Source organism: Diachasma alloeum, unplaced genomic scaffold, assembly GCF_001412515.2.
Source record: "Diachasma alloeum isolate Michigan unplaced genomic scaffold, Dall2.0 Dall_scaffold_00370, whole genome shotgun sequence".
NCBI lineage: Eukaryota > Metazoa > Arthropoda > Insecta > Hymenoptera > Braconidae > Diachasma > Diachasma alloeum.
The window spans coordinates 189761-215315 of record NW_021680509.1 but is presented as its reverse complement, the minus strand read 5'-3'; the positions used below and the strand labels follow the sequence as shown (position 1 = coordinate 215315).

Here is a 25555-nt window from a genome sequence, read left to right as displayed (position 1 = left end):
GCACGCTGACAGCTCCGCTGTAGTCAGCTGAGCCTCATAAAAAACTCAATATCTCGGGAACTCCCGGAGATTAGAGAACGCCAATTGTACCGGCAATTTTTCGCAGCATGCCCTCATGATTTGTTGTTAATTTTTAAATTTGTTTATTGATTAATTCATTGTAAATTCAATTTTTTCGTGTCTGGATTTTGTTAACCAAAACTTGCACATGTTTTGAATAAAAAAATTATTTTGCACTTCTTTGATAAAATTGATATTTATCGAGTTATAATTTAAACAAAAATTACCTACCTGGTTCAACCTAAAAATTTTGATTTCGCATAACATTCCTAATAGAAATCTTATAGAAATCCCATAGAATTTCTATAGAATTGTAATAAAATTTTCTAGCAGATTCTCTAGGTTTTCTATTGAATTTTTTCATACGTGGTTGGAAGAGCTGTGGGTTTTTAAATAGAATAAAAAGTGAATAGACGTTTCGATCGCAATCTCTTGCGAATGTCCTAGTTTTTTTTTTCTACAATTTTTTCGCACGTATTCAATTCGAACGAGGTGTGGACAATCGACTCGTATTGTTTTATCACTTCAATTCTGAATGCATAACTCTACTAACAGAAATATTATTGCAGACTCTCTCCGTTGAATTCACTCATGTGGAGGGGGGTAAACAAAGGTTGATAAGATTCATGGAAGAAAAAGGCTATACCGTACACGGTCTAGTTACAAATGAAGACAACTTAGCAAATGATGTAATTTTCGTTAAAAAGTCTCAATGAGACTATTAATCATATTCCATATAATTTATTCATAATTGAGTAAGATCCCTGTAGAATAAAATCAGGTTTTTTTGCTGGAGTGTCTAGGCTCTCCATAAATTGTGATTGCGGGAGAATTAGCTATGTAACTTCATGTATATATTCTGTGACAATTGCATAGGTATCATAAAATAAATGTGGTTCTCGTTTAATTGTGCGCAAGAAAAACTATCATTCCAATAATTTTATTGCCTTCAATCTTAGCCATTTATTACAATTGATTATTAAATCAATACTACTTATGTTAAACATCAGAAGGATTTAATGATGGTAGTTGTAAACTATTTACATTACGTGTGGAAAAAATCAAATTCCATGTATAATATCTCTGAGCTACGATTCTTTTTATAAACGTGAAGTGTTCTCTTCTACACCGGAACAGTAGTTTCTTTATCAATAAATAATATGACAAATAGCCCTCGATCTTGAAAATTAATCGTAACATTTTTTGTTCAATTTTTTAAATCGACGACTATTTGTGATACTCTCTGTATGTCTTTTTTTTTAATTTCGGTTAAACCAAAACGTAAGGGATGAAGTTACTTTCCATCGCCAGAGGTTTGGGTTATGAAATCGTTCAATTGCCTTATTGTAAATGAAAATCCTGTGTGCAATATCCGAATAAAACATGAGGTATTCCATGCTAAATGAGTCAATGGCTGACCCTCACCCTTTTGGAAATTGATCTAGATTTTTTCTACTCGATTGGGATTCTATTTTTTCTTTCGATTGGGGGATTAGAAAAACTATCCCTCAATTTTTTTCCGATTTTTTCAACAGCCCATTTCGAAGATATGATTATTTCATTGTTTTTTGTTTTCCTTTTCAATAACTCGGGTTCTATTCAGCCGATTTTAATTCATGACGGCTCAAAATTTTCCATTTTCTGCCATCTATAAGAAGATTTCGGGTAATTTTTTTCCAATCTCTACATGCTCATAATACCGAATTTTCAAAAAAAAAATTGAAAAACTTGAATTTTTAAAATTATGTCACCTTTTATTTTGCCCATTTTTTAAAAATAATAACTCTTATATATTAGTATTTGGGGTCATCATACAAGTTAAGTTGCGTATTGAATCTATTTTATTTTTAATTTTTTCTTCTGGAAATTCCGTGAATTTGGTCAAAACACCCCAAAACGACTTCGATTATGTATCAAAATAATATGCAACATATGAGTATACATTTAAATTCACTTCATATTGTTTATAATCAAAGTTAATCAACGCCATTGTGGGGTATTTGGACCAAATTCGTGGAATTTTGAGAAGGAACCCCAACTTATATGATGGCTCAAAACACTTGTTTTGATTACAAGAGTTACTGAAAAAAAGACGAGAAAAATATAATGTGACATAATTTTGAAAGTTCAAGTTTTTCAACTTTTTTTTTGGAAAATTCGGTATTATGAGCACTTAGGGGTTAAAAAAAACAATTACTCAAAATATTTTTATAGATGGTAGATAATTGGAAATTTTGACGTGCCATAAATCCAAAGCGGATGAATAGAACTGAGTTATTGAAAAAAACGAAAAAATCAAGAAAAAATCATATCTCCGAAATGGGCAGTTAAAAAATTCTAAAAAAATTGAGAGATAGTTTTCCTTGTCCCCCAATCGTAGAAAAAATCGACATCAATTTCCAAAAGCCGTTGACTCATTTAACATGGAATACTTCATTACCATGAGTGTACCACGTGATCTTGAATATAAGGCTCCAATGAACTCCAATGGGCTCGATATTCTCACCGAATGATACTTCGTATATTCTCATTCTCATATCAAATGGAATTAGTGGAGATAACCCAGGAGTTATTAAAAAAATACATGCCGGTGCATGTAAAAACTATCTGAATTAGTATTTACAAAACTATTTACAGGAATAATATCTTTGTGCCCCTTCAATGATCTGGGCCGATTGTCTTCCAACAACAGACCGCTCTTTGATCGTCAGGTGCTGCACCGAATGGTTTGGTACCATCAGGTGCAACATATTGGTTGACCTGGTAGTCGAGGAGGACTTCGTAGCCGTAGACATCAACATCCAGTTGCTAGAAAGAAATATAGATTAATCATATAAACCATTCATTAGACAGGTGCATTTTGTGGAAATATTGAACATCCAACTTGATTAGATGGTGAAAACTCTCGCCATTATTTCTCTACACATTTTCCCAAAGTAACATTTTACATTGAGAAAAGTAAATAACACCTCAAACGAGTCTTGTTTGAACCAAAAACAGGCAGCGCGACAGAAGCCATTTGACAGATTACATATGACTGCTACTCTCTACGTATTTTTGTTCTCCTATTTTCATTTCTACCAATTTCATTGCTAGCAGGCTTCCGAATGGATCCCAATGTATGTTTTAAAAAAATTAAGGCATGAGGATTACCATTTTTTGAAAATATTAAGGCCAATCCCATTCATACTTCATGACAAAAAATGATTTTTTTTTCTCAAGACTGTTGAGTGAAATGTTCCATCTTAAGAACTATTAAATATATCAACCTAAAATTTTATATAGTAATGTTTCTTGGCAGTCCTAACTAGAAGTCAAAGTTTCATAAGGTTTCCCATGACTTTTCCCCATGTCATAGTGTGCAAAAGTGAATTCCGACCAAAAAAAAAAAATACAAAAACTACGATATCTCGAAAAATTTCAATGGGATGGTATCCATATTTTGTTGGATCTAGATAGATGACATCAAAACTCACATTTTGAAAAAAAAATTGAAATTGGAGCAATAGTTTTCGAAATATTAAGCAAAAGATCTTCACATACAAAGTTGAATATTTCCGAAACTACTGGTCCGATTTCCGTTCATCCAGAATCCCAAACTTTGTTACCATAAGACCTAAAATCATACTAATTTTCAAGTTTCTATCTTGATTATTTTCTTAAATTATCATGCAAACAAGCAACTTCAGCGAAAAAAATTAAAAAACGAGAATAAAACTACATTGCTCAGGGTGTAATGGTCTTTTTTCAATCCAATTAAATAGGTATCATCATGAGTATTGTGAAAAAAAAAATCAAATTGGTCGAATGGTTTGGGAGATATCGGCAAAAAACGATTTTCGAAGAATCGCTATTTCAGGAACCGCTCAACCGATCGAGCTGAAATTGAACACACATTTGCGTCTCAGTAGTACCAATTAGCAGCTAGAATTTTAGCATCTTTGCCTCAATTTTCAATTTCAATTTCAACAAAGTTTATTAACATATATTACAGCACAATTAAGTAACAATATTTACAAAATTAGCGAATGGGTGTTTAACTTACAGCTGCAGCCCGGAGGCTTTTACATGTTTGATTTCCTTAAATTTTATGATGATTTTATAAACATGAAGGGTGAGGATGAAGACAGTGGGGTGCGACAAAGGAAAAAATGTTTTTAACAAAAAAACCCTTTAACTTGAGGAGTATCAGTGAGACGGAGGGGGAGCCCCCAGTCGGTTATATCGGCCTTTTGACTATCTTGAGATTATGTATGGTGAGAGTTGGTTGATGAGTGAATTTGGATGGGATTTCACATTAGCAGCAAAGTTCTCAGTTAGGCGTGAAATGTATGTTCCTATATATTCAACTTTTGAGGACTCATGGAGATCATCGATAGGTGTATGGCGGTACGCGTTGTTAATTACGCGTAAGAATTTATTTTCCGTTATTTGAAGTTTTGATACGTGGATGGGCGCAGCATTGTGCCAGATGGGGGCGGCATAAGTCATGACAGGTCGGATAGCGCTTTGTAAAGTCTTAGTTTTAATTTTGTTGACAACGTTTGGGATTTGAAGAGGTAGTAGAGTCTACCCATGATAGCGTTCGCTTTATTGTTGACTCTAGAGATGTGCTCTTGCCAGATTAGTTTGTTATCAAGGGTGAGGCCCAGATACTTTGCGTTGCGAGAGATGTCTATTACATTATTGCGTAAGACAAACGATTTATGGTAAGTTTTGGAGGTGGCAAATATTACACATTCGGTTTTGGATTCATTAACATTAATTTTGAGTTTGGTACGGCCATCAATTATACCGCAAACAAATACAAAATACCCAAAAAAAAAAAAATTCGTGCTAACCATTTGAAAATTGTTATGAGATGGAATATTACTGTCTTAAAAATAGTATATGTATTTTGCTGCTGAAGGGAGAGCAATTTTTCATTTCGACTATATTCTATATTCACAGATCAAAAATACATTTTGAATAAAATAATAATGATATGATAGCACTCTGGTAACTTTGGAACAATATATTTCTTGACGAACTTCCCATTATGAGAGATATTTGAATTCTTAAAAGCACGTCAAATATTTCATTGTGGGACAAAGCAAAGTGATTATTCAGTTTTGAAACTTCCATATATTCTGACGAAATGATTTTTAACTACGTAATTTCCAACTTCAAAATTTTCAACTTCTCAATTTATATCCGGTATAGTTCTTTCAATGGCCCCGAAAATCGAAAGTGGAAATTTCATCATATGTCTACGTTTCATGCTTTCTAAAAATTTTGAATGGAGTTTTTTGAAAGATGTTCGTGTGTGTGTGTGTACGTAAGACCATGAGACTTTGGCCAAGGATTTTTCTAGAACGAACGATCCAATTCAAATTTTTTTTACGCCATCGATGCGTTTCTATGCGACTTAGAGCTGCAGATAGTTTCTGCACAATATTGTCTCCACAGGTTTTTCGATTTTTCAATAAAACTAGTTTTTTTTACAAATTCGATTATTTCTCGAAGTAATTATGGGATTTATTTGTTTTCGTTATAATCGATGTGGTTTTGTGTGGCTTGTAGAGATGTGGAATGACCGTCATTTTTCCTTTTGGTCAAGTTAGACATAAATAATCGGTTTCTGACCGTTTTCTAACACTGACTGAATTTTGTATGCAAAATGACCAAAAATCGTCTATATAGTTGCAAATTGACCGTCATTAATATTTCGGCAATTTTTTGGATCATTTTTTAAGGGCTCGATCGGAAAACTTTTCAATGAAATTGAATTATTATCACTTATTATTTTATTTATTAACTATTAAATATTAAAGGCCCCGTTCACAATGATACACTGTTAGAAAAAATCCATGAAATTTCAGATTTTACTAAAAATTTATGAAAATTACAAAAGTTTGAGAATAATGAAGACAAAAGTCTTCAATTTATGCTAATTTTCAATAAAAAAATGAATATTCAGTGCCGAATGACCCGGAATTTTTAAATGATTGAAAATTCAAGAATATGTTTATCGAAATTTTTCGGTTTTCTAGTAATTTTCCGGAATAATTGAGCTAAAATTCAGAGTTCTCATAGATTTTCCCCGGAATTTAGAATTTTCAATGACGAAATTGCTTGACATTTCAATGAAAATTGAATGTGATAAAATTTTTTAACAGTGTAGAAATCGCTGAACTAGTACTCGAACATTGAAGGTCATCTATATAAATGGAAAATGGCGGTCAAAATTTATTCGATCATTTCATGCTTATGGCCTATCGTCATTTTTTTCTAACCATATGGTCAGATTCTTGGCACCGTAATTAGCGATTATGACGGTGGTCATTGACGGTTATTTGACCGGTCATTTTTGCCATCTAGTGGCATGGATAGGAGCGAAATTCCAGCGAAATCGTCTCAGCGGTTACGAAATTATTCCATGATAAATTGTTCGAAAATTTGTAAGGTTTTTTGTTATAAATGAATAAGGAAAGGAATCAGGACGTTGTCGGTTCGACCCAAAATGGGCCACACCCACTTCAACCTACTCTTGCCATTTGGTTTAAACACGACTTGTTTGAGTATATTTCTATTTCTCTTAGAGTGTGAACTCTTTCAGCTGTAAGGAGCTCATGGATTGCTCGAATTCCGCGGATAATACAGATATTACTTGGAAGAATTTCCGACGACGTTTCGCTATTTGCGTTGGTCGCATACTGAACGTTAGATATATTTTCAAATAACTCTATGTAAAATACCTGTGTAAGAGGACTGGTATTGGTAGTAAAAATTCCAAGTAATCCTTTTTCAGTTGCCAGGTCGAGAAGCTCCCTTTCCATTACACTCATGATAATAACATTATCGGCGGGACTGAGGTCAGTATTAGTAGCCATCATATAACAATGAAGAATTTTACCCTTGCCAACTGGCAATTTCGTTTCTCGAAGTGGACTCTCGAGGTACTCTAGGAAATCAAAGACGATTGCAAGTTTCGAGGTGATTACACATTCAGGTTCTTCGTATGCATCAAAGCTCAGTGCTACTCCTAACATAGTTTTCTTCTCATCCGATGCCCTCACAACGAAACTAAATCCCTTCTCCACGAGGGGATCCCAAAGGGCAGCTATTAGATCGTGGTAATCACTTCTCAAAATATCTGGTGCCAGCCACCTCTCCAGATCGGCTTTCAAGTAGAAACTTTCAGTCAATACACTGTAAGAAGAAGACAAGAAAAATCCATCTCGAACCAAGTGATAATTGCTCTATATTTTTGCTAATGGTGGTAGCTGTTATTGCTAGTAGATTAGCAATATGCTTTGGAATGGACAATTCGCACATTATTCTCTTAAAGTGTATCTTCTCATATTGTTATATTGAATTGAATTATGTGTCATTGATCGATATTCATCTGCATTCCATGAAAGAATTCCCTTTCATTTAGTTCAGTAGCGAAGCGGTAATCCGGTTTCGCTCGAAATATGCAAATTTTTCTAGGACGATCGTAAAAAATTATAACGGTCATCTTAGGAGCTGATTTAGATGTAAATGTCGTCGCAAAAAATTGAATTAACCTTCAATTATTCTCTCAGTGAGCGCGGCGCCGCTTCTTTTCGTTTTTTTATATTTTAGCGTGTTTCTTGGCGCTTAAAAATTCTGAAAAAATTAGAGTTCCTAGTTCAAGCCTTCTATTCAGCGTTGGTGTTGTCCGTTTTTTTCTCGGGAAATTTGTTTAGCTAAAAAAAGGAAAGAAACGCCGAACGGATAGACAAGCGGCGCCGCGCCGCCCGGTGCGTGTGAGTCCCTGTCGACTCCTCGAGCGACAGTGTTGCTACATTCACTGTCATACTTGGAATACGTGCATAGCGGTAAGTGCCAAGGTGGCAACAGCGCGCTCGGTTTAACTCAGCGGCGTTGTGTTAACCGTACGACGGATCAAGGCTGGCACCACTGATCGAGGGTTAATTCGTTTTTCCGCTTCGCTACTGAATTGAAGTGGCATCAAAATAATCTTTTTTTACAAAATTATAATTGAATTGATTTCGACCCGTTTTGTTTGAGTGATCGGTGCAATTAAATTTTTAACGGATTCGAACATGCTGAAGATGTTTTTAAAACGCGGTATTAGATCTAAAATTCTTGTAGGAATGAAACGAATGAAAACTTGATCCAAGAGATATTAAAATACATTTTTCGAATCACAGTTAAATCAAATTGAACCATCATGTTTGAATACACCTGTGGAAACCGATTTTAACTGATCTTTTTCACAAATATTCATTTGCTCTATGGAAAAATCATTGTAAGAATTCGGCTATCTTTCTCAAAATTCGAAATATTTCCTAAACATTCATTTTCAGGTGCGATTGACCTACCCTCCTGTTTTAAAACTTCACTACGGAATCATTATTCATATTTTCTAAGGTGAAGATTATAAATTGATTGACTTACTGTGTGACATCTTCTCTATGGGAATGATCCAACATCTCTATGATAAATTTAGATTTGTCCGGATCATTTCTAACATTCTTGCTGTCGGATGTACTGCTCATCATTTCCAATATTTCCATCATGTTTTTTGCTTTGAGGAAATCGGTAATTCCTACCTCAAAACCCTGTTCACGAAGTTTTGTCACGGTGTAAATCGAATTTAATGAGTTTCCTCCGAGTTCGTAGAAATTTCCACTTATGTCCACCGTGTATCGTCCACTGCTTCCGAGAACGGAAGCGACTGTGGAGAAAAGAACTTGTGCTTTGGGGAGTAGTTTTTTGGGAACTCCTGTGTAGTCACAGCTTACTTTTTTGTCAGCATCTGCAACATCATACATTAATCCAGATTAATAACACCGCAAGAGATCCGGATTGGAAATCGATCACAAGAATGTCAGACTTTGGGTATATACTTCGAGTTTGGAATATATTTCATTAGCTCTCCGTTTATTTCTCTTTAAATACAGCACTCCAATTAGGCGAAATCTAAGTGAAAAAAATGGCCCATTGCACAAGTCTAATTCAAATATAGTTTTTTTTGCTAAAAATTAGCAATTTGCTTCCGAATGGATTGATCGAATTGAAACAAAAAAGTGCATTTTCTGTAATTAATTTCAGATTAGTAGGGATCCTTCCTGAAGCTTAACCTCAGGAAAATTCAATAGTTTTTTTAAAAAACAATTTGAGATAAAATTTTTTAGTGAAGTGAATTTATTTTAAATTAGACAGATTGAGTGAAAACAAAATGAATGTAAAATTTGATATTACAAAAGTTCATGCTCCTGATACATCAATGTTGATGTCTCCTCTGCGAAAATAAATTATTTAAATTCTATTTTTTTCCTGAATAGTTTTCCTTAAACTGGACTTAAGACCAGCATAACTTTTTTGCTATTGAATTAACAATTTGCTTCTCAATGGTAAATTGGGAAAGAAGATATACCAGCAATGAAACCTTAACATGATCCCTAAATGTCCCAAATGTCTAACATGAATTCCATATCTACTGGTCAAGCGTCTAACAAACCCCGACTAAATTAAAATTACATTGGTTTAAACTTCCACTGAACATTGATTAAACCTTGATAAAACCTTGGTTAAACCATGATTAACCTCCGACTAAATCCCGACCATAAACCATGATTAAACTTCAATTAAATGCTTTTTAAGGCTATAATTTCAAAGCAAATGCTGCGATCCCCACTATCTTCGAACTCAACCGGGATAACATCCAAGCGAATATTTGAAGTCATAATTAAAAATATTTCGACGATTATTTTTTGCAGGATCGTCGAAAAACTAAATTTGAAAAAAAAGCTCACATAAATACATACAGGGTGACGTCAGCACCTTGTTTACAAATTTCAGGCAGATATAGAATGGAAAATCGGAAATTCAATAGTAAAAAAATTACTAAATCCTGATAATAGACTTTCAAATGGTAAACATTCGAATTTTTTAATACTTTAGACAATTACATTGCGATTGAGTACCGCCATGATTAGAAACGATGATGCAGTTGTTAATGGGATTTGATATGATGGTTAATATGGCTCTTCATGTTGATAAAATTATCGGTTCATGGCTGCAATGAACATTGCTCAAACTATCGCACATAATGGTGCTCCAATTATCGCGCATAATGTCGCTAAAATCATCGCTGTAAATTTCGCCATAATTGGCGTACCATCGCCATTTTCAATTATGGTGACATGACCGAAGCCTAGCATGATGTTATTGGGTAAATCATTGAAAAATTTTAACGCTCACTATTCAAAAATTTGTTATCGTAATTTCATAATTCTTATGCCATTAAATTACTGATTTTCCAAATTGCTATATTTCTTCACAATTTGTAAGCAAGATGCTGACGTCACCCTGTACACATATGGACATGATCTAAAAACAGCACATTGGAACTCTTGAGACCAAAATTAGTCATCGTCACACAAAAAAATGAAAATTTCAGATTTGACGAATACAATGCTTCTATTCGGAAGCAAAAAATGATTCCACATGGAGAGAAATTTTTTAGAAAAATTCTAGTGCTAGCATGGGAAAAGAGGCGCAAAGTGATGGCCAGGAAAAAATTCCAGTGGCGGCACTAGAAATTTTGTTGGGGAACACGTCAAGTTTTCCCCGTATTTCTGTGACAATTTCACAGAAATTTGACTAGAAATACTAAACAATTTTACCTTCACAGCACTAGAATTTTTAACAGCCGGTGGATTGTAATTTTTTCCAGTACTCGTACTAGAATTTTTTTTTATCGTTACCGTACTAGAATTCTTACCCGTAGAAAATTTCTCTCCGTGCAAAATACCACTCGTGCTTCAAAGTTGGGCGGACTTTTTCATCAAGTTTCCCTGGCTTAACCAAAGTGTGCTAAACTTTGTAGAACAATTTGACACATTCTTTCGTCTATAAATGTGCGATCACAATGATGAAGACACAGGACATTTATCTTAATAGAATAAATGGTCATATGAAAATACCGTCATGTGAGCTAAGTTGCTTTATTCTTTCTCTTTTCTTTCTCTATTTCAAAAAAACTCTCTCTTACTCGTACTTCATTCTCAATCAATATACCCTTTGTTCCAAAACATAATCTCACGTCACACCCCACGTAGAAATTTCTCCGCTCAATCTCCACTTGCTACATAAAGGAGTGACATCTAAAAAAAAGGGCTTCTAAATTGACCGACCGACCACTCGCATTCTGATGCGCAATACTTTTTTTGAACAATGAAATATGATCGCGGAAAGTCAAGTAAACAATTTCCAATCAATGTTATGCATTGCAACTATTTATTATGAACAATTTAATTGTTAAAATCGCCCTAGCGCCCAAACTATGAAAGATATGCGAAAATTTTCGCAGCACGAATCATTTAGAATTTGATAAGGAATCATTTTTGTATTTTGTCAATTTCCCATATCTCCTTTAGATATGAGCAAGGAGAGAGTTGCGTAACCCAACTCAGCGCTCTCAAGTTCACCGCGCACCGCAAGCAGAGAGCGCTATGTCGCGTCGCGTAACTAGTTCATTGCTCATATCTCAGCATCTATGAGACGTAAAATTGATAACAGACACAAATTATTCCTTATTAAAGTTCTCTCATTTTAAAGTTCGTATACATTGTTTCTTCGTGCTGTTATTTAAATCCCATCAAATGCGAACTTTAAAATGAGAGAACTACCTTGAGCATCTGAGGAATCACGAATCACCGCAAAGCCAACTAAATTCATCAAATCTGTACATACCACGATCGACAAAATTATGAAACTAAATTTAAAAAAAAATTTCTTTCTCTCGCATACCCTTTCGAGTTTTTACCATTTGTTCCCTTCCCATCCCCCAACCTCCTGTATGCTACGTTGCTACATTCGTTGAAGGACAAGGGAAAACCTCCTTTTAGGGAAAAAACCTGCCCAGGTACAGTCGTCTCTTGCGAGACTCTCGCTCGGCAATGAAAATTGGCCTTGCCCCCCCAGTAGGGAATCGGACCCGAGTCTCCCGCATGCCAATCCCACATTCCAACCACACAGCCACCGCTGTAATACACTGAGAGAAAAATTTCCTAATATATAGACCATATTTACTTGAGAGTAGTAAATAATTTTCAATGGTATAAATTTCAGAATGTTTGCGGTTCACGGAACTCGAATGAATTTTCATTTATCACTATCGTTGCGCATTATACCACGAATACATTACATATCGAAATGTCGGAACTGCGTAACAAAAAAATCACGAAAACAATAAATACTTGAAGATTAACGATTCTTCTACGCGATGAGTGAGTTCATTTGCGACAAAATTATACTTGAGTACAAGAATATTTTAAAGCCCTTCTCAGGCCACAAGAATTACTTGTTTCAAAAAATATGTTTCAGATATTAGAATTTTTTTTTCTCATTGTAATAAATAATTTCAATGCCTAAAATTAATTGAAAATTGTTTACTTGACGTTCAATGATATTTTATTGTTTAAAACAAGCATTATGCATTAGAACACGAGTGGTCGGTACATGTCTGGAAGTCGAGTGTATCCCGCAGCTCTAATAGTCAAGCCGGGGCTGAGCGGTCGGTTCGAGCGCGTGAACGTAATTCAGCCACAGCTCCGCTTGAAATGCTACACGGCACCGACCACCCCCATTCACCCCAAAAAATTAAAAAACTAAACACAACCGGAATAAAACTGACGCATAGCATAGCAAACACTTTTGATTTCACACTCCATTCAAGCGTACCCTGAAAACCATCTTTTTCTTCAACGTAATATTCCTCAAAAATGTATCGTCTCTGATATTTATTAGGTGTGTGACTTAATTTTTACAGATTTTTTAGTAAATTTATTTAATATAAAAAAATAGAGAACAACGCACAGATCGAAATCACCACTTCTAAAATGTTTGTACCAATAATTACACGTTTCATAAGATACAACGTCGGCACCAAGAACACTACATATTAATTCCCGTGCGTTTTTTCCTTGTTGGAATTCGTATAAAATGCAGTGCCGAATGTGCTGTTTATCAGTTGCCATCGTATACTCTGCTATTCTGAAAGGTTATGTAACTTACATAGACTTGTCGTTCCGTGTTCTGAAACCTTTTGTCCGATCCTTTTAAACCCAGAAAAGACAGCGAATATATTTCTATTTTAAATATAATTTTAAGCTCGAAGAAAAAATCTGTAAAAATTAAGTCACACAGCTAATAGTCCATAATGAATCCCTATTCTAAATATCTGACGAGGCAGTGCCGTCTCACTCCTTTATACCACTTCAATAGTTCCTTCTCATCACAACATCCATATCGATTCGGCATGAAACGAAGCTATCGGAAAATACTTAATCATTTCGAAACACTGGCAGTATTACTGCTGAATGTTTCGCAGCGTTTAAGATAATGATAATTGTTTCTAGGTGATTCATTACCGTTATTTAATTAATTGAAATAAATTTCAAAGTGGAAGTTGCTCCTATCTCTCCGAAAATAATAGGGGAGAGTGGGGCAAAATGAAACAGTCGAAAATACCGCTGTTTGACGTAATTTAACCCAAAACATTTTTTTATTAACTATTTTTTAAAATAATTTTTGTTGATTAACTTTTTTTTATTAGTGGAAGTACTGATTAGAATAATAATTTTCCGTAGAATAGAAAAAAAAATTATTTAGAAAATGATTGAGAAGTTTTGATGCGAGAAGATTTTGTCAACAGATTAACTAAAAAAAGAAAATGAAACAGCAAAATCCAACGTCCAGAGGAAGGCCCATGGGGAGACCCAGAGGGGGAAAAAGGAAAATATGATACTGAATTTCAATCGAATGAAAAAAAAGTGTAATCGGCCTAATCTAATCAATTGAATTATAAGACGAATACAAAATTATTATGAATTGTGTCGAATTGCTTGAATTGTGTCGAATAGTCGTTTTATGGCTGTTTCATTTTTCTCCAACCTCCCCTTTTTTTATTTTGATAGCTGGCAAAATCTCTCTGTTAATTTATTCATATACCTCATTTTGTTCAGTGATTATCTCAATGCATTCTTCGGCATGAACACTGAGAGAAAAATCGACATAATATGACAAAAATATTCCTTGAGTGGAGACCATCGCATGCATATTCAATCAATTCATGGTAGATTCTAGACAAGAAATCGGTACTCTTCGGGCTAAAGAAGGATGATACTGAATCAAAAAATGATTTTTTTTTCTGGAAATTAGATAATATTCCTGTAGAGACAAAGTAAGTTTGAGAGAAGGAGTAATATGTTTCGTCATTAGACCGAAAAACCCCATTTTTGTGGCGCTGCGCGCCACGAAATTGGCGTTTTGCAGGTCCCTCGACTAGAGATGCGAAATGACCGTCATTTTTGTGATTGTGTCATATGACCAAAAAATAACGGTGCTGTGACGGTCATGTGACGTCCCGAAATTTCTAATGGCAAATAACGGTTACAAATTTTTTGTGACCGTCACAAAGAATTTTTGGCCGTGAAAAGAGTAAAATAGTAATTTCCGTTACCAAACCATCTATATAGGTGCAAAATAATCGTCATAAATATATTGCTTTTTGTGACGGTCATATAATTTCTATATAATTGGCATCGTTTATTCGTTCAATTTATTATTGATTATCAATTATTGTTTATTATAAGGTTCTTATGGATGACTTGAAATGTATGTGTACAACTGTACTACAACAATTTTTTTTAATTATAAAATTATGAAACATGTGCTTACACATATATTTTTGCATACTCATGAGAGAATGATTACACTTTTCATCTTTGGAACAAAATAAACGAAGTCAAGAGTTCTAGATACTAAAGTAAGTAAACAATGTCGAGAGTTCTAGTTAATTAGAAAGAAAAATAGATGAACAAAAAAGTATTTCATCTATATAGATGCAAAATGACCGTCACAGTTTTTCGCCAATTGTGACCGTCATGTAAAAATTTGTTGTGACCGGACCGGCGGTCGTTGGGGTCTTGTCATGTGACCGTCATTGACGGTCACATGACCACTTTATGACCGGTCACATGACGCCTTCGCATCTCTACCCTCGACACAAAAATTAATATACACACCTCGCCATGGAAAACATATCACCCTCTCCCACGTGCTTGCCATCCTCGCCTTCGGCTCGGAAGGCAATCTTGCACGTGGGGGACGGTGATCTGCTTTCCAAGGCTCGGGCATGTAATGTACTATTCTGTACTGCTTCTCACGATTTCTCGTCTGAGAATTGGTATTGCATACTTCGCAAACTCGAAAACTGGAAAATCACTACCGTCGATGTACCAGTAGATGCCACTGTGCCAGTTTCTGCCACTTTGAGCACATTTTCAGGTATATCAAAGTGCAATAATTCTTGGACTCCACAGTGCTCACCATGAATCTCTAGAGCAATCTCTCTCGCCCCCTGTCATCAAGAATTATCACTTTTGAACTGCGAAAGGTATTTTTTATTCAACCGGAAAGTGTGAAAGACACGCTGGACTCAATAAAATGGTAGTGGCTCTCTCAGAGAGGTTAAAATGTACAGTTTAGTTTTCGTTCATATTCTTCAAAATGTAAATATTAAATCATTACAAAATTGTAGTTATCTGTCAGGAATTGATTGCTAATTCATATACATTCGTTGAACATGGATGAAATCACCTTTTTAACACGAAAATATGAGTGGCAATGACTGGCTCCTTCGAATGAGCCCTCGTTCCAGTTAGTGCCACTCGTGTGTCTAACCTTCCAATCTCCCTAAACTTTCGTAAAAATATAAATCGACACTATGTAGTTCGAACCAAATGTTGATTAACTTTATTTTGATGTTTTGGAAAATGATAAAATTGATTGGGAATGAATTTATATACAATATTTTTATTTTTCGCTAGGACCAAACTGAACAACCCACTCCGGGGGCCAAAATACACAGAACTGTCGTTGACAAACGCTTTCATTGAGATCAAGACTGGATCTCCAGTTGCTACTGTTGCTAAAAAATACAACATTCCTAGAACTACTCTAAGGTACAAGAGAATCGATGGGAGATCGATCGCATTAAAGTCTTTTTGATTTATGGAGGAAACTGAAGGGAACTGAAAATGCGTCACAAATACCAAAAAAACCTGAAGAATAATTTTATTTATTATGTTTCCTATTAAGTATAACCTATGAAGGGAAGTTTTGTAATAGTTTACTGAATAAATAATTATTTCATCCATTCACAATGATTGAATGTGATTTAATAATGTAGCGGCACTAACTGGCTTTTCGCCATGGCAGAAACTGGGACAAGCCGTTTTGAGGGTGGCATAAACTGGCGCACGCGGGTCTTTTGTTCAAACTTCAATTTAAATCAATTTTTCTATATTTAGGGATGAATAATATGTTGAATTCAAAGATAAAACTATAAACTTGCTCCTGAGTCAACAGGATTTCACCTAGCATTGAAAATATACATAACCTACGTATTATACTAGCGGACACGGCTCTAGGTGGCATTAACTGGTATATCGACGGTACAAAAAAATCTTGTCCCGGGCTGCTGCGATGCGTTTTTTTACTCGTGTGGTTGGCCAGTCCTCGCTTTCGGCTCGGACGCCAACGCCACACGAGTAAAAAAACCCATCGCAGTAGCCCAGAAACATACTATATTGCTTTCCTTCGAACTCATTGCGGTTGAGAGCAAATGATGGTTATGTTTTAGAAATATCTGAAGGTTCTGCCCTGCATGAATTCTGTACTCATTCAATATGAAGGCCCCAGACCCATGATTCACAAAATCGGAGCTTTTATTTTTAGCAATTTTCTCATTTTTTGACGCAAAATGAACGATTTCTGGCGGCAAGAAATATAAGTGATATAAACCTCCCACTCGCAAAAAAACACTTTTTTACACTCGTTACGAAATATACTATTATATGATAAGTGCGTGATGAAGTTTAGTGGTGGAGGGGGGGTGTGGGGGGCGAAGCCCCCCATGAGAAAAGGCGGTCCAGGGGGCGAAGCCCCCGATGGGGGGGGGGCAGTGGAAAAAATATCACATCTATTTAAAAAAGTAATTATAGAAAAGTGTGATTGAAAAATTTCATTTTCGTTACTGAATTCTCAACAACTTATCACTAATTTCTAGAAATCAATCACCAAATTTCAGTGAAGTTTCGGTGAATTCTGTGACATGTCTCTGAAAAGCAAAAATAATTTTTCTCTGTGTTTCCTTAATATTATTTTGATCATTAGAATTCAATAAAGCCCTTAAGTTACAGTATTTGATCGAAGGAGTTTTTGGGGATCCTGCTGTTGCTTCATTGGAAAATATTTCATTTCCATTTTCTTCAAATGGCACATCACCAATCAACTCCTCCTCATCAGTAAATAAATCCTCCTCACTGCCTAACTTTTTATCACTATCAGGAATTATACGATTTTGGCTCATTTTAACTGCTTTGAAAATCACCTTTTCATTTTTCAGTCATTCCATGTATTCACTATTCAGAGGTTAGATTTCCTTCCTTGCATTCTCTTTTAATAGGTGATGCGGATGCGCGTCATGCGTTATTTCGGGTTTTAGTTGAGTGTGGGTAGGCGCTCGAAACCCGCTACTTTCCAGTTGACTATAGTCAACTGAAACCCGCATGCGGTTACACGTACGTATCATATAAAAAATGTAATAGAATGATTTGTTCCTTTAACGGAAAAACCTACCTCTGTTACAACTCGATGTTTCATACATTCTCAGTAACGTCTGTCTGTCTGTTTTCCCATTGAAAAGTAGCGGTATATTTTCTAGAACAATGACTTGAGGAATCATGTACGATGGTAATGTACTCTGCAGGTAGTTTTCAATTTGTAAACCAGATGCACAACTTCCTGCCTTTAGAGTTACGAATGTAATTAACGCCTGAAATAGTTAGCAATTAATGAATGTTGGTCACTGACTAATAGAGGAATTAAATGATTCATCCAATTAATTACGGGATAATGCGCAAATGAAAACGACGTCTTCATTATACCTGTGATATCTCCCCAGGTTTGTGACACAGTACAACGGCCTTATCCACAGTAGGGACGGCGGCAACGGATTTTTCAACTTCCGCAAGATCAACCCGATGTCCTCGGATCTTGATCTGCGAGTCTGTCCGTCCTTCATAGATAAACATTCCTTTCACGATTCTTGCATAGTCACCGGTGCGATAGATCATTGAATATTCTGCGTGAATGATAAAAAAAGAAAAAATGAATACAAATATAAAGGTATCAGTTACATTAGTCAGGATCTAAGTTCAAGAGCAGAGTTAGAGAAGGCCAGAGTATAGAGTACTCCCTTCCTTGGGAATCCACAACAACTTTCCCATGATTCATTCATAGTTGTCAACTAGTAGTGCAATTCGATACCATGTGCCATTCATGACTTATTGGTGTCAACTGCGTAAAATGCAATGAGATTCTGACATTTCAATCATCTGAGAAATCTATTGAATATGTTGCTGCCTTATTGCAATTATAAAATTACTTATTTGTCGGCATTCCAAATTAAACCACTCAGATTCCAGTAACACAACGTTAATACTGCGAAAAATAAAATCCCGAGGCTTTTGAGGCTATTATCACAATCATTAGAAAAAGTTTAAAATACTGCAGCAATTGTCAAGCAGTAAAAATTCCCCGCTGACATTAAAACTGAAAATTCATAATTATAATGCGATTTTGTCGTTTTATTTAATGCTGTGTCGCATTGTAAAATCATGGCCAAGTGAGTGGAGAGTACCAATCTGCAATCTTTGCAGAATAGGGCTCACAAGGCAATTTATTGGAACAATCGTGAAACAGTTGCGTTTAGTTACAAGGCCAATATTGTTAGATGCATTGTACCATGGTTTCCGGTGCGTCAACGAAGACTCATTAGTATTCAAATTAATTAACTGGATAATAATGGGTTAATTTTGTGTAACAAGTCCTTGACTTATCATGGGTTTAACGAAGCCACCGGTTGATGTCCTCTGTCTATATTTATGTGTGAAATCTCCGCTCGACTGATTATGTTGATTATTCTGTTATGGTTATTCCCACTTTTTACTGAAACCGAATTAGGCCAAGGTAGCCCTGCCGAGTTATGCGGAAGCGAAAGTTGATGAAGGATTCGTCAATTAAAACTCTAAATGATGGAAATTACTGCATTTTTTTTCAATTTACCTGGGTCAATGGCATGAGGGTTGTTGACAAATTTGTGGGGATCTCGTCCGCGGATGTAACCCGCGGCTAAATTTCTACCTGCCACCACTAATTCACCAACATCTCCCTGTGCCACCAAACGAAGGTCTTTATTCACCAGATAAACGATACAGTTATCTAAAGGCCGTCCTGTAATGAGAAAAAACATGCATTTATATGAATACATCAGCATAAATTACAAACAAGTTCAATATCAACAGTATAAGTATTTGCTGTACCAATGGGCACTTTTTGGATATCTTTTAATTGACTCGGTTCATTTAGTAGGTGATACGTGACATCGCCCATGACTTCAGTACTTCCGTAGAAATTTGCAAGTGTATGCTTGAACGTTGAAAATTTTGTGAAGAATTTTTGGGCCAATGACTGCGAGAGAGTTTCACCGGAGCATATCCAGAGTCGTAAAGATTTCAACATTTCGATATCATTCTGGAATAAATATTTCATCAAGTAATGACCCCCTAACAGATTAATTGCTCAACTTACACGAATGTCGAGGTACATGAGCATTGACTGAAGAAGAGAAGGTACAAGAACAAGTCTCTGGATCTTATGCTTCTCGAGAGTATTGATAAATCTCTCTGGATCCTTGGTAACTTGTTTCGGAACAACAATGATCGTTCGACCTTGAAGAAGAGGTCCCCAAATTTCGGGGGCACTGTCGACAAAAGTTAGAGCCGTTTTGAAAATACAAAACTGCTCATCATCCCTAAAGGGCAGCTCTCTCCACTGCCACTGGAGACGATTGATTAAGGTGGCATGGGGTAACCTGACCCCTTTCGGCACTCCGGTGCTACCAGACGTGTAAAGGACTATGGCAAGTTGTTCAGGATCTTCATTGTGATCGAGCGACTCGTCAGATTCGTTTACAGACTCTTCCCATAACTCGTTAAGAGTTGACACTTGTGTTCCTTCGTAAATTGATTTGCAATCTGCAAAGAAAAAAGTATAGTCTCATTGAAATTCATTCCATGATCAATCTAGGTGCAATAGTTTACAACTGTTGCAACAGAAAATATGGAGTATGTTTATTGTGATTATTGCTGTGAGGAAGAATTGCTAATTGATGACCAGTTGGCAGGGTGGAGACGGTGACCTCGAGTGCATTGTTAAATAATCTAGGAAATCATATCCTTCACATAGTGAATGTTCCTCCAGGGTGACGATTAACTCTGCATCCTAGTCCAGAAGTCATAACAAGGTTTTTCCGTATTGCTTATCGATATTTTCGCAAATATTCTGTCACTTATTGTGTTAAGAGTGACGTTGGAAATTCAATTAAGATAACTACCTCCGTCAATGATGACCATGAGCGGTTCCGATTCCTCCAGAATATGTTTGACTCTTGACGCGGGAAATTCTACATCGAGTGGTAGGTAAGCCATACCAGATTTTAAGATTGAGAGGAGAATAATTGGGAGATTATGGGAAGGTTTCATAGAGACAGCGATGATTGAATCCGTCTTCGTAGAAGGCTTCGATAACTTCCTCAGGGTTCTTGCCAATCTATTCGTTGATGACTCCAACTCTTTGTAGGAAAAGGAGTAATTTCCCCCGTTTTCATCTGTATCATAACAAGATTGAGTATTAAATATTCGTAAATGGATACAGATTTTATTCAAATTTTGAATAATTACCTTCATGAATTATGGCTGCTTGTTCTCCACAATTCTTGGCAACCTCTTGGAAAATCCTGTGTACAATATTATCTTTATCTTTCCAACTTATGTTATTCCCCTTTAGGACTGAGTGTTGCTGCAGTGAGCCCATCTGTTAGAAAAAGAGATAAATTATTCAATTGAGAAATTGTACTTGGTCTTTGATGATTACCACACATCAGACGTTGGAAATAATCAATCAAACATATTTCATAAGAGGAAAATTGATAGTTTTTAGTCTTCTCACACAGTTTATCCTGTGGAGACTTTTTTTCGTAGAAATCCAGCACAGATTTCCTCAGCTGTTTCCACTCATTTTTTTGCTTTTCGGTTTTTTTATCATTCACGGTTTTTCGACGCATTGTAACGACCAGTTTACTGATTTCACCTTGTTTCAGTGAAATCAAATACTCGAAACGTGGCTCTCATACTGCCGACCTACACTATTCTCTGAAAAGACGTCCTTCAATTGCGTCATGCATAGCCTTCAAAAACTCATTAATTACAATGAGAAATAGAATAAAAGTTACAATTTCTACAAATATTTGTACATTTTGGGCAAAGACAATTGGACAAAACAGTTGGCGAACCATTAATAGCAAAATAATATCAATTCTTTTTTTTCATTATGAGAAATTTGCTGTAGAACTATCTGTTAGAAATATGCTTAAACAATGTTCTATATTGAGTTAAAAATTCATCTTTCTGACAGACGGAGAATGATTGATTGCTGAAGTGATGAAATAAGATCTAGTCAGTTTTTGTAAATTACCTAGAAGTTGAGGGGACATTGCGGAATTTTTATTGTGATCTCGTCGCAGACCAATGTGAGATCTTCGAAAAGAATATCTTGATAAATTTGTCATCTCTATTAAATGAAAAAATGTGTGAGAAGTGTTATACTACGACTTAGCTACCAAATTGATGAAAGAAGGTCGAAGACGAAGAACACTTTTTTGAGTGGAATATTTAGACGGAAGCCACGAACAGTGGGATCAAAATTCTGCTGATGCATTCATTATGAACATATTCTAGTCCTATCGGATGATCGATAGATTTCTATTGGCATACAATCAGAAAAAACAAAGCATTCCTTCAGAAATCTAAAATGAATTTTGTTCACAGCCGATTCGATCATTATGATAGTGGATATTGATGAAATATTTTCCTTCAGGAAATGTCACACACGGATGAAAAAATCTAGTAAAGATTTCTTGACAAGACATAGTCGTGTTGCAAAATGCTCTTTTGGAAATTTGTCATTTAAATTCAGAAAATTTTACGTAAAAATACTGTAAAATTGCATAGTGAAAGATGATTTTTTTCTTAATTTAGGAATTGTAGAGATATATCGAGTGAAAAATTTTTTTTGCGTGATGTATTACGTTTTAGAATGTAATTTCTTACGTGGTTTCTAAAATACTTTTTCTGAGAGTGCTTTTTGCTTATGTGATATTCTTCACTAATTATAAATTACGAATGGACGTCGGTGAGATTTGAAAGTGTTCGGTAGAGGTAGGAATCCTTTGATGTATTACTGATAGACTTTTGATATATGATGGCATATGTTAAAAAGTGGGAAACATGATGACCACAATCGATTTTGTCCTATCCGAACTTTTGCTTCACTTTACGCACGCTTTTGAAATTTACGCACTCGTGCAGAAAAACAACCATATTACCCCCACTACCGTTCCGAACAATGAACTCGGCAGGTACCACAAAAAATAGGATGTGTTACGCGTGCGTGTGAAAAAGTGGAACTTTACGCGCTAGTAACACAATACACTCTTTTCTATTTTTCCGGTTATCCAGTCAATGGTAATTAACGAATAACGATGCGCTGCAGAGAAGATTCTCTTATATGGTGACAAATCTAGGGTTAACCCTAGTCTGGTCACGCTATACAGCCCAGTGACTTGGTCACCTCTGCAAGAATGTGCCGCCGTGTTATTTAGGCTTTAACATTGCCGAATTCACTCTACATTGCCCGAGCACGTTTAGTGAGTTTCTGGCAACGTTGCGCGACGGACTATTTCATTTATCATGGGGGAAACAAATTCTGTTGGAAATAATCAATTTTCTTTTGGAATTTTGAAAATTATGTGGTTCTAAAATCACTACAATGTGTTGTACACTTCAATTGAAGAAGTCACATTTTTTTTCAATTTTCCGGTTATCCAGTGAATGGTAATTAACGACAAGCGCCGTGACGATTCCCTCATATGGTGGCCAATCCAGAGTTAACCCTAGTCTGGTGTGTAAAGCTTCGCTTTGCGCACTCGAAATTCACTTTACGCACGCTCTTGAACTTTACACACTAGTAACGCAATATACTATTTAGACACTTCAATTGAAAACGTCAATTTTTTTTATTTCTCCGGTTATCCAGTCAATACATCTAACAAAGAACGACATGCAACGGCGTTTCCCTTATGAATTGACAAAAAACGAAAACCGAATAACAGAAAAAACTACAAAAATTGGGTTTCCTTAATTTTGTTCTTTGGAGTCAGAGGAAAGTTTAAAAAAATAAAAAAAACTATGTCCATCGCATGAAAGTTGTGGTGTAAGGATTATTTAATAAGTCTTAACATTTCCCATCATCATATATCAAGAGTCACGGACTGAGCCCCCAGCTCTACCGAAGACTTTCAAATCTCACCGACATCCCCCCTAGCCATCATTTGCCTCCACAAAGGACAACCGAGTGATTTGCAAAATCCTTGTTGGTTGCCAAGAATATATAGAGAAACTCTCTTTCAGCGAACGAGCGGTTTCGTCAGAGATTTCTCCCGGGCATGGTTTTATAGGACTACAATATATTCAAAATATTTGCAGTAGTGTTCAAAGTTCTCACGCAAACTATTCGTCAATAGTTCAATGTACCAACTGGCTTATCACATTAAACCTAATGGTGCTGCTCGCTACAAAGAAAAGGTTGACCCGAATTTTATAATGATGGTTGTATAGGTACGTTCAAAGAGTTGTTACAAAACCAGAAAGGCAGGTGCGAGAGTAATTGACCACGTACACGTGCTACCCGCAGACAGAAGCGCAGTGAACTTTTTCTCAGAGATTATTTTCCCCGGTTATGAATAATTATATTTTTGTTAAATATGCGGGTATTTGATATTCTATCTGCAATGAATGTACATTTTACGTAAGCGCAGTTAATGAGCACGAAAACAAAATTCTGGCATCTAACAAATTTTCTTTTGTCTCATATCATAATGCTCTATAAAAAAAATTATTGTGATCAAAACGCAAGTCAAATTATAAAGCCAAAAAACTTTGTCCTTACAAATGAAATTTTGGCTGCCATCAGTGAAAACTCTTGCGAGGTTTTATTAACAAAAAAAATTGTTTAGTCAAGTAGAGATATGCTGTGGCGAGCTGTGATTTTTCCTTTGTGAATAAATTTAATAATCTCACAAATGTCACCATGATCGACAGCTGACATGAGGCAAATTGTGAACAATATAACAATTTTAATAAATATGATTCAACTGACCGCTTATGCTCGTGATTATATCTGATTTTTCTTGGATGAATCGCTCTTTAACTCTTTTAAGTCACTCACGTTTCCACACTTCCTCGAATAAATTGCCAAAACCTTTTGAAATCCGTCTGTATGCAGATTATCCACGTTTCACTTTTACTTTTTTTGAATAGCTATCACTTTCACACGATACGAACAATGGCAATTTGCAATATAGATACGATAAACGTGTTTTATCTTGATATTTAGGACTGATAATTTTGACTGATGAGTATATTTTCGTATATTTCTCGACGTGAACTAATTGTGTAGGTGATCAACGAACTGGTTCCCGTTAGTGAGTGTCTCCTTTCGACTGTATAACGCGAGCTTTTATATGGCACTGGCTTCGGGAGACCCCAGATTATTCACTGGTATCGCCCTTCTATTCACGCTATCTAGCTTGATGGCCAAGTGCATTGTCTTGATTGTAGTTTTCCAATTGACAGCACACTTTCGTTAATTTCTTCCGAATAAATACTACCGCTTTCGATGATTTTTAGGGTGACGAATAAAGCATATTACTCCTGCGATTTTCTCTTGATTGAAGCTGAGATTTTTATCATCAAAGATAATTCTCTAGCACAGTGATAAAACGTAGCTAGTTGACTTTTCACATTCTTGTGAATATCAAATTATCACGATAATGAGTGATTTTAAAAGAGATGTTGGGACATCTTCATAGAAGATTTTCTAGACTACGAAAAATTCTCTGAGTTTATTTTAGAACGATCTAGTTTCATGATAATTGGACAATTAGTAAAACAGTGTTAATGTATGTCAAGACAATTCAAAAATTTATATTTAACAATTTATTGATTTTTTTCAGACCCAATAGCCGGAGCATATGACAGAATTAATTATTATATTAATGAAGCAGTTAATTAATGGATGGGAACCAGGTTCAGAGGGTGGGAAACTTGGAATATTGCCTGGCTGAAGTTTCAGCGAAGTCTGATTTTTATCCAAGAAGCCTCGAACAAGTGTGTTCATTTTGTTATTGGGTAATAATACAACCAATCATCCAATTGTACCTATCACCCAAATTGTACCGGAGCTACAATTCTCCTCTGCAGTGAATTCTATC

General features: G+C 35.6%; 2 protein-coding genes across 5 annotated transcripts in view; one reads left to right on the top strand and one right to left on the bottom strand.

The window, feature by feature from the left end:
- Positions 1-16122, top strand: part of LOC107041631 (protein Star) — a 34959-nt gene extending 18837 nt beyond the window's left edge. For 3 of the 4 annotated variants that reach the window (XM_015262254.1, XM_015262253.1, XM_015262256.1), the window contains one exon: positions 630-972. In XM_015262254.1, coding sequence (XP_015117740.1) covers positions 630-776 — 147 coding nt within the window. In that variant the 3' untranslated portion in view covers positions 777-972. Of the gene's footprint in view, positions 1-629; positions 973-15929 lie in introns of those variants that run through there. The other variant, XM_015262255.1, reaches the window with a different exon arrangement.
- Positions 2409-24775, bottom strand: LOC107041628 (mycosubtilin synthase subunit C). The gene is made up of 11 exons (XM_015262250.1): positions 24442-24775; positions 20907-21039; positions 20561-20833; positions 19756-20201; positions 19488-19698; positions 19231-19398; positions 18051-18247; positions 17743-17938; positions 8488-8848; positions 6798-7251; positions 2409-2868 (listed from the first exon to the last, which is right to left on the bottom strand). The coding sequence occupies exons 2-11, from the start codon at positions 21037-21039 to the stop codon at positions 2719-2721; spliced, it is 2589 nt and encodes an 862-aa protein (XP_015117736.1). The 5' UTR covers positions 24442-24775; the 3' UTR covers positions 2409-2718.
- Positions 24776-25555: the final 780 nt, after the last annotated feature.

Excerpts from the sequence above, each read along its gene's own strand:
- LOC107041628 (XM_015262250.1), bottom strand. The coding sequence starts at position 21,039 with ATGGGCTCACTGCAGCAACACTCAGTCCTAAAGGGGAATAACATAAGT. Across the intron at positions 18,248-19,230 it reads CCCTCATGCCATTGACCCAG|AATATTCAATGATCTATCGC; the intron begins GTAAATTGAAAA and ends TCATTCACGCAG. Across the intron at positions 17,939-18,050 it reads AACCTGGGGAGATATCACAG|GCGTTAATTACATTCGTAAC; the intron begins GTATAATGAAGA and ends TAACTATTTCAG.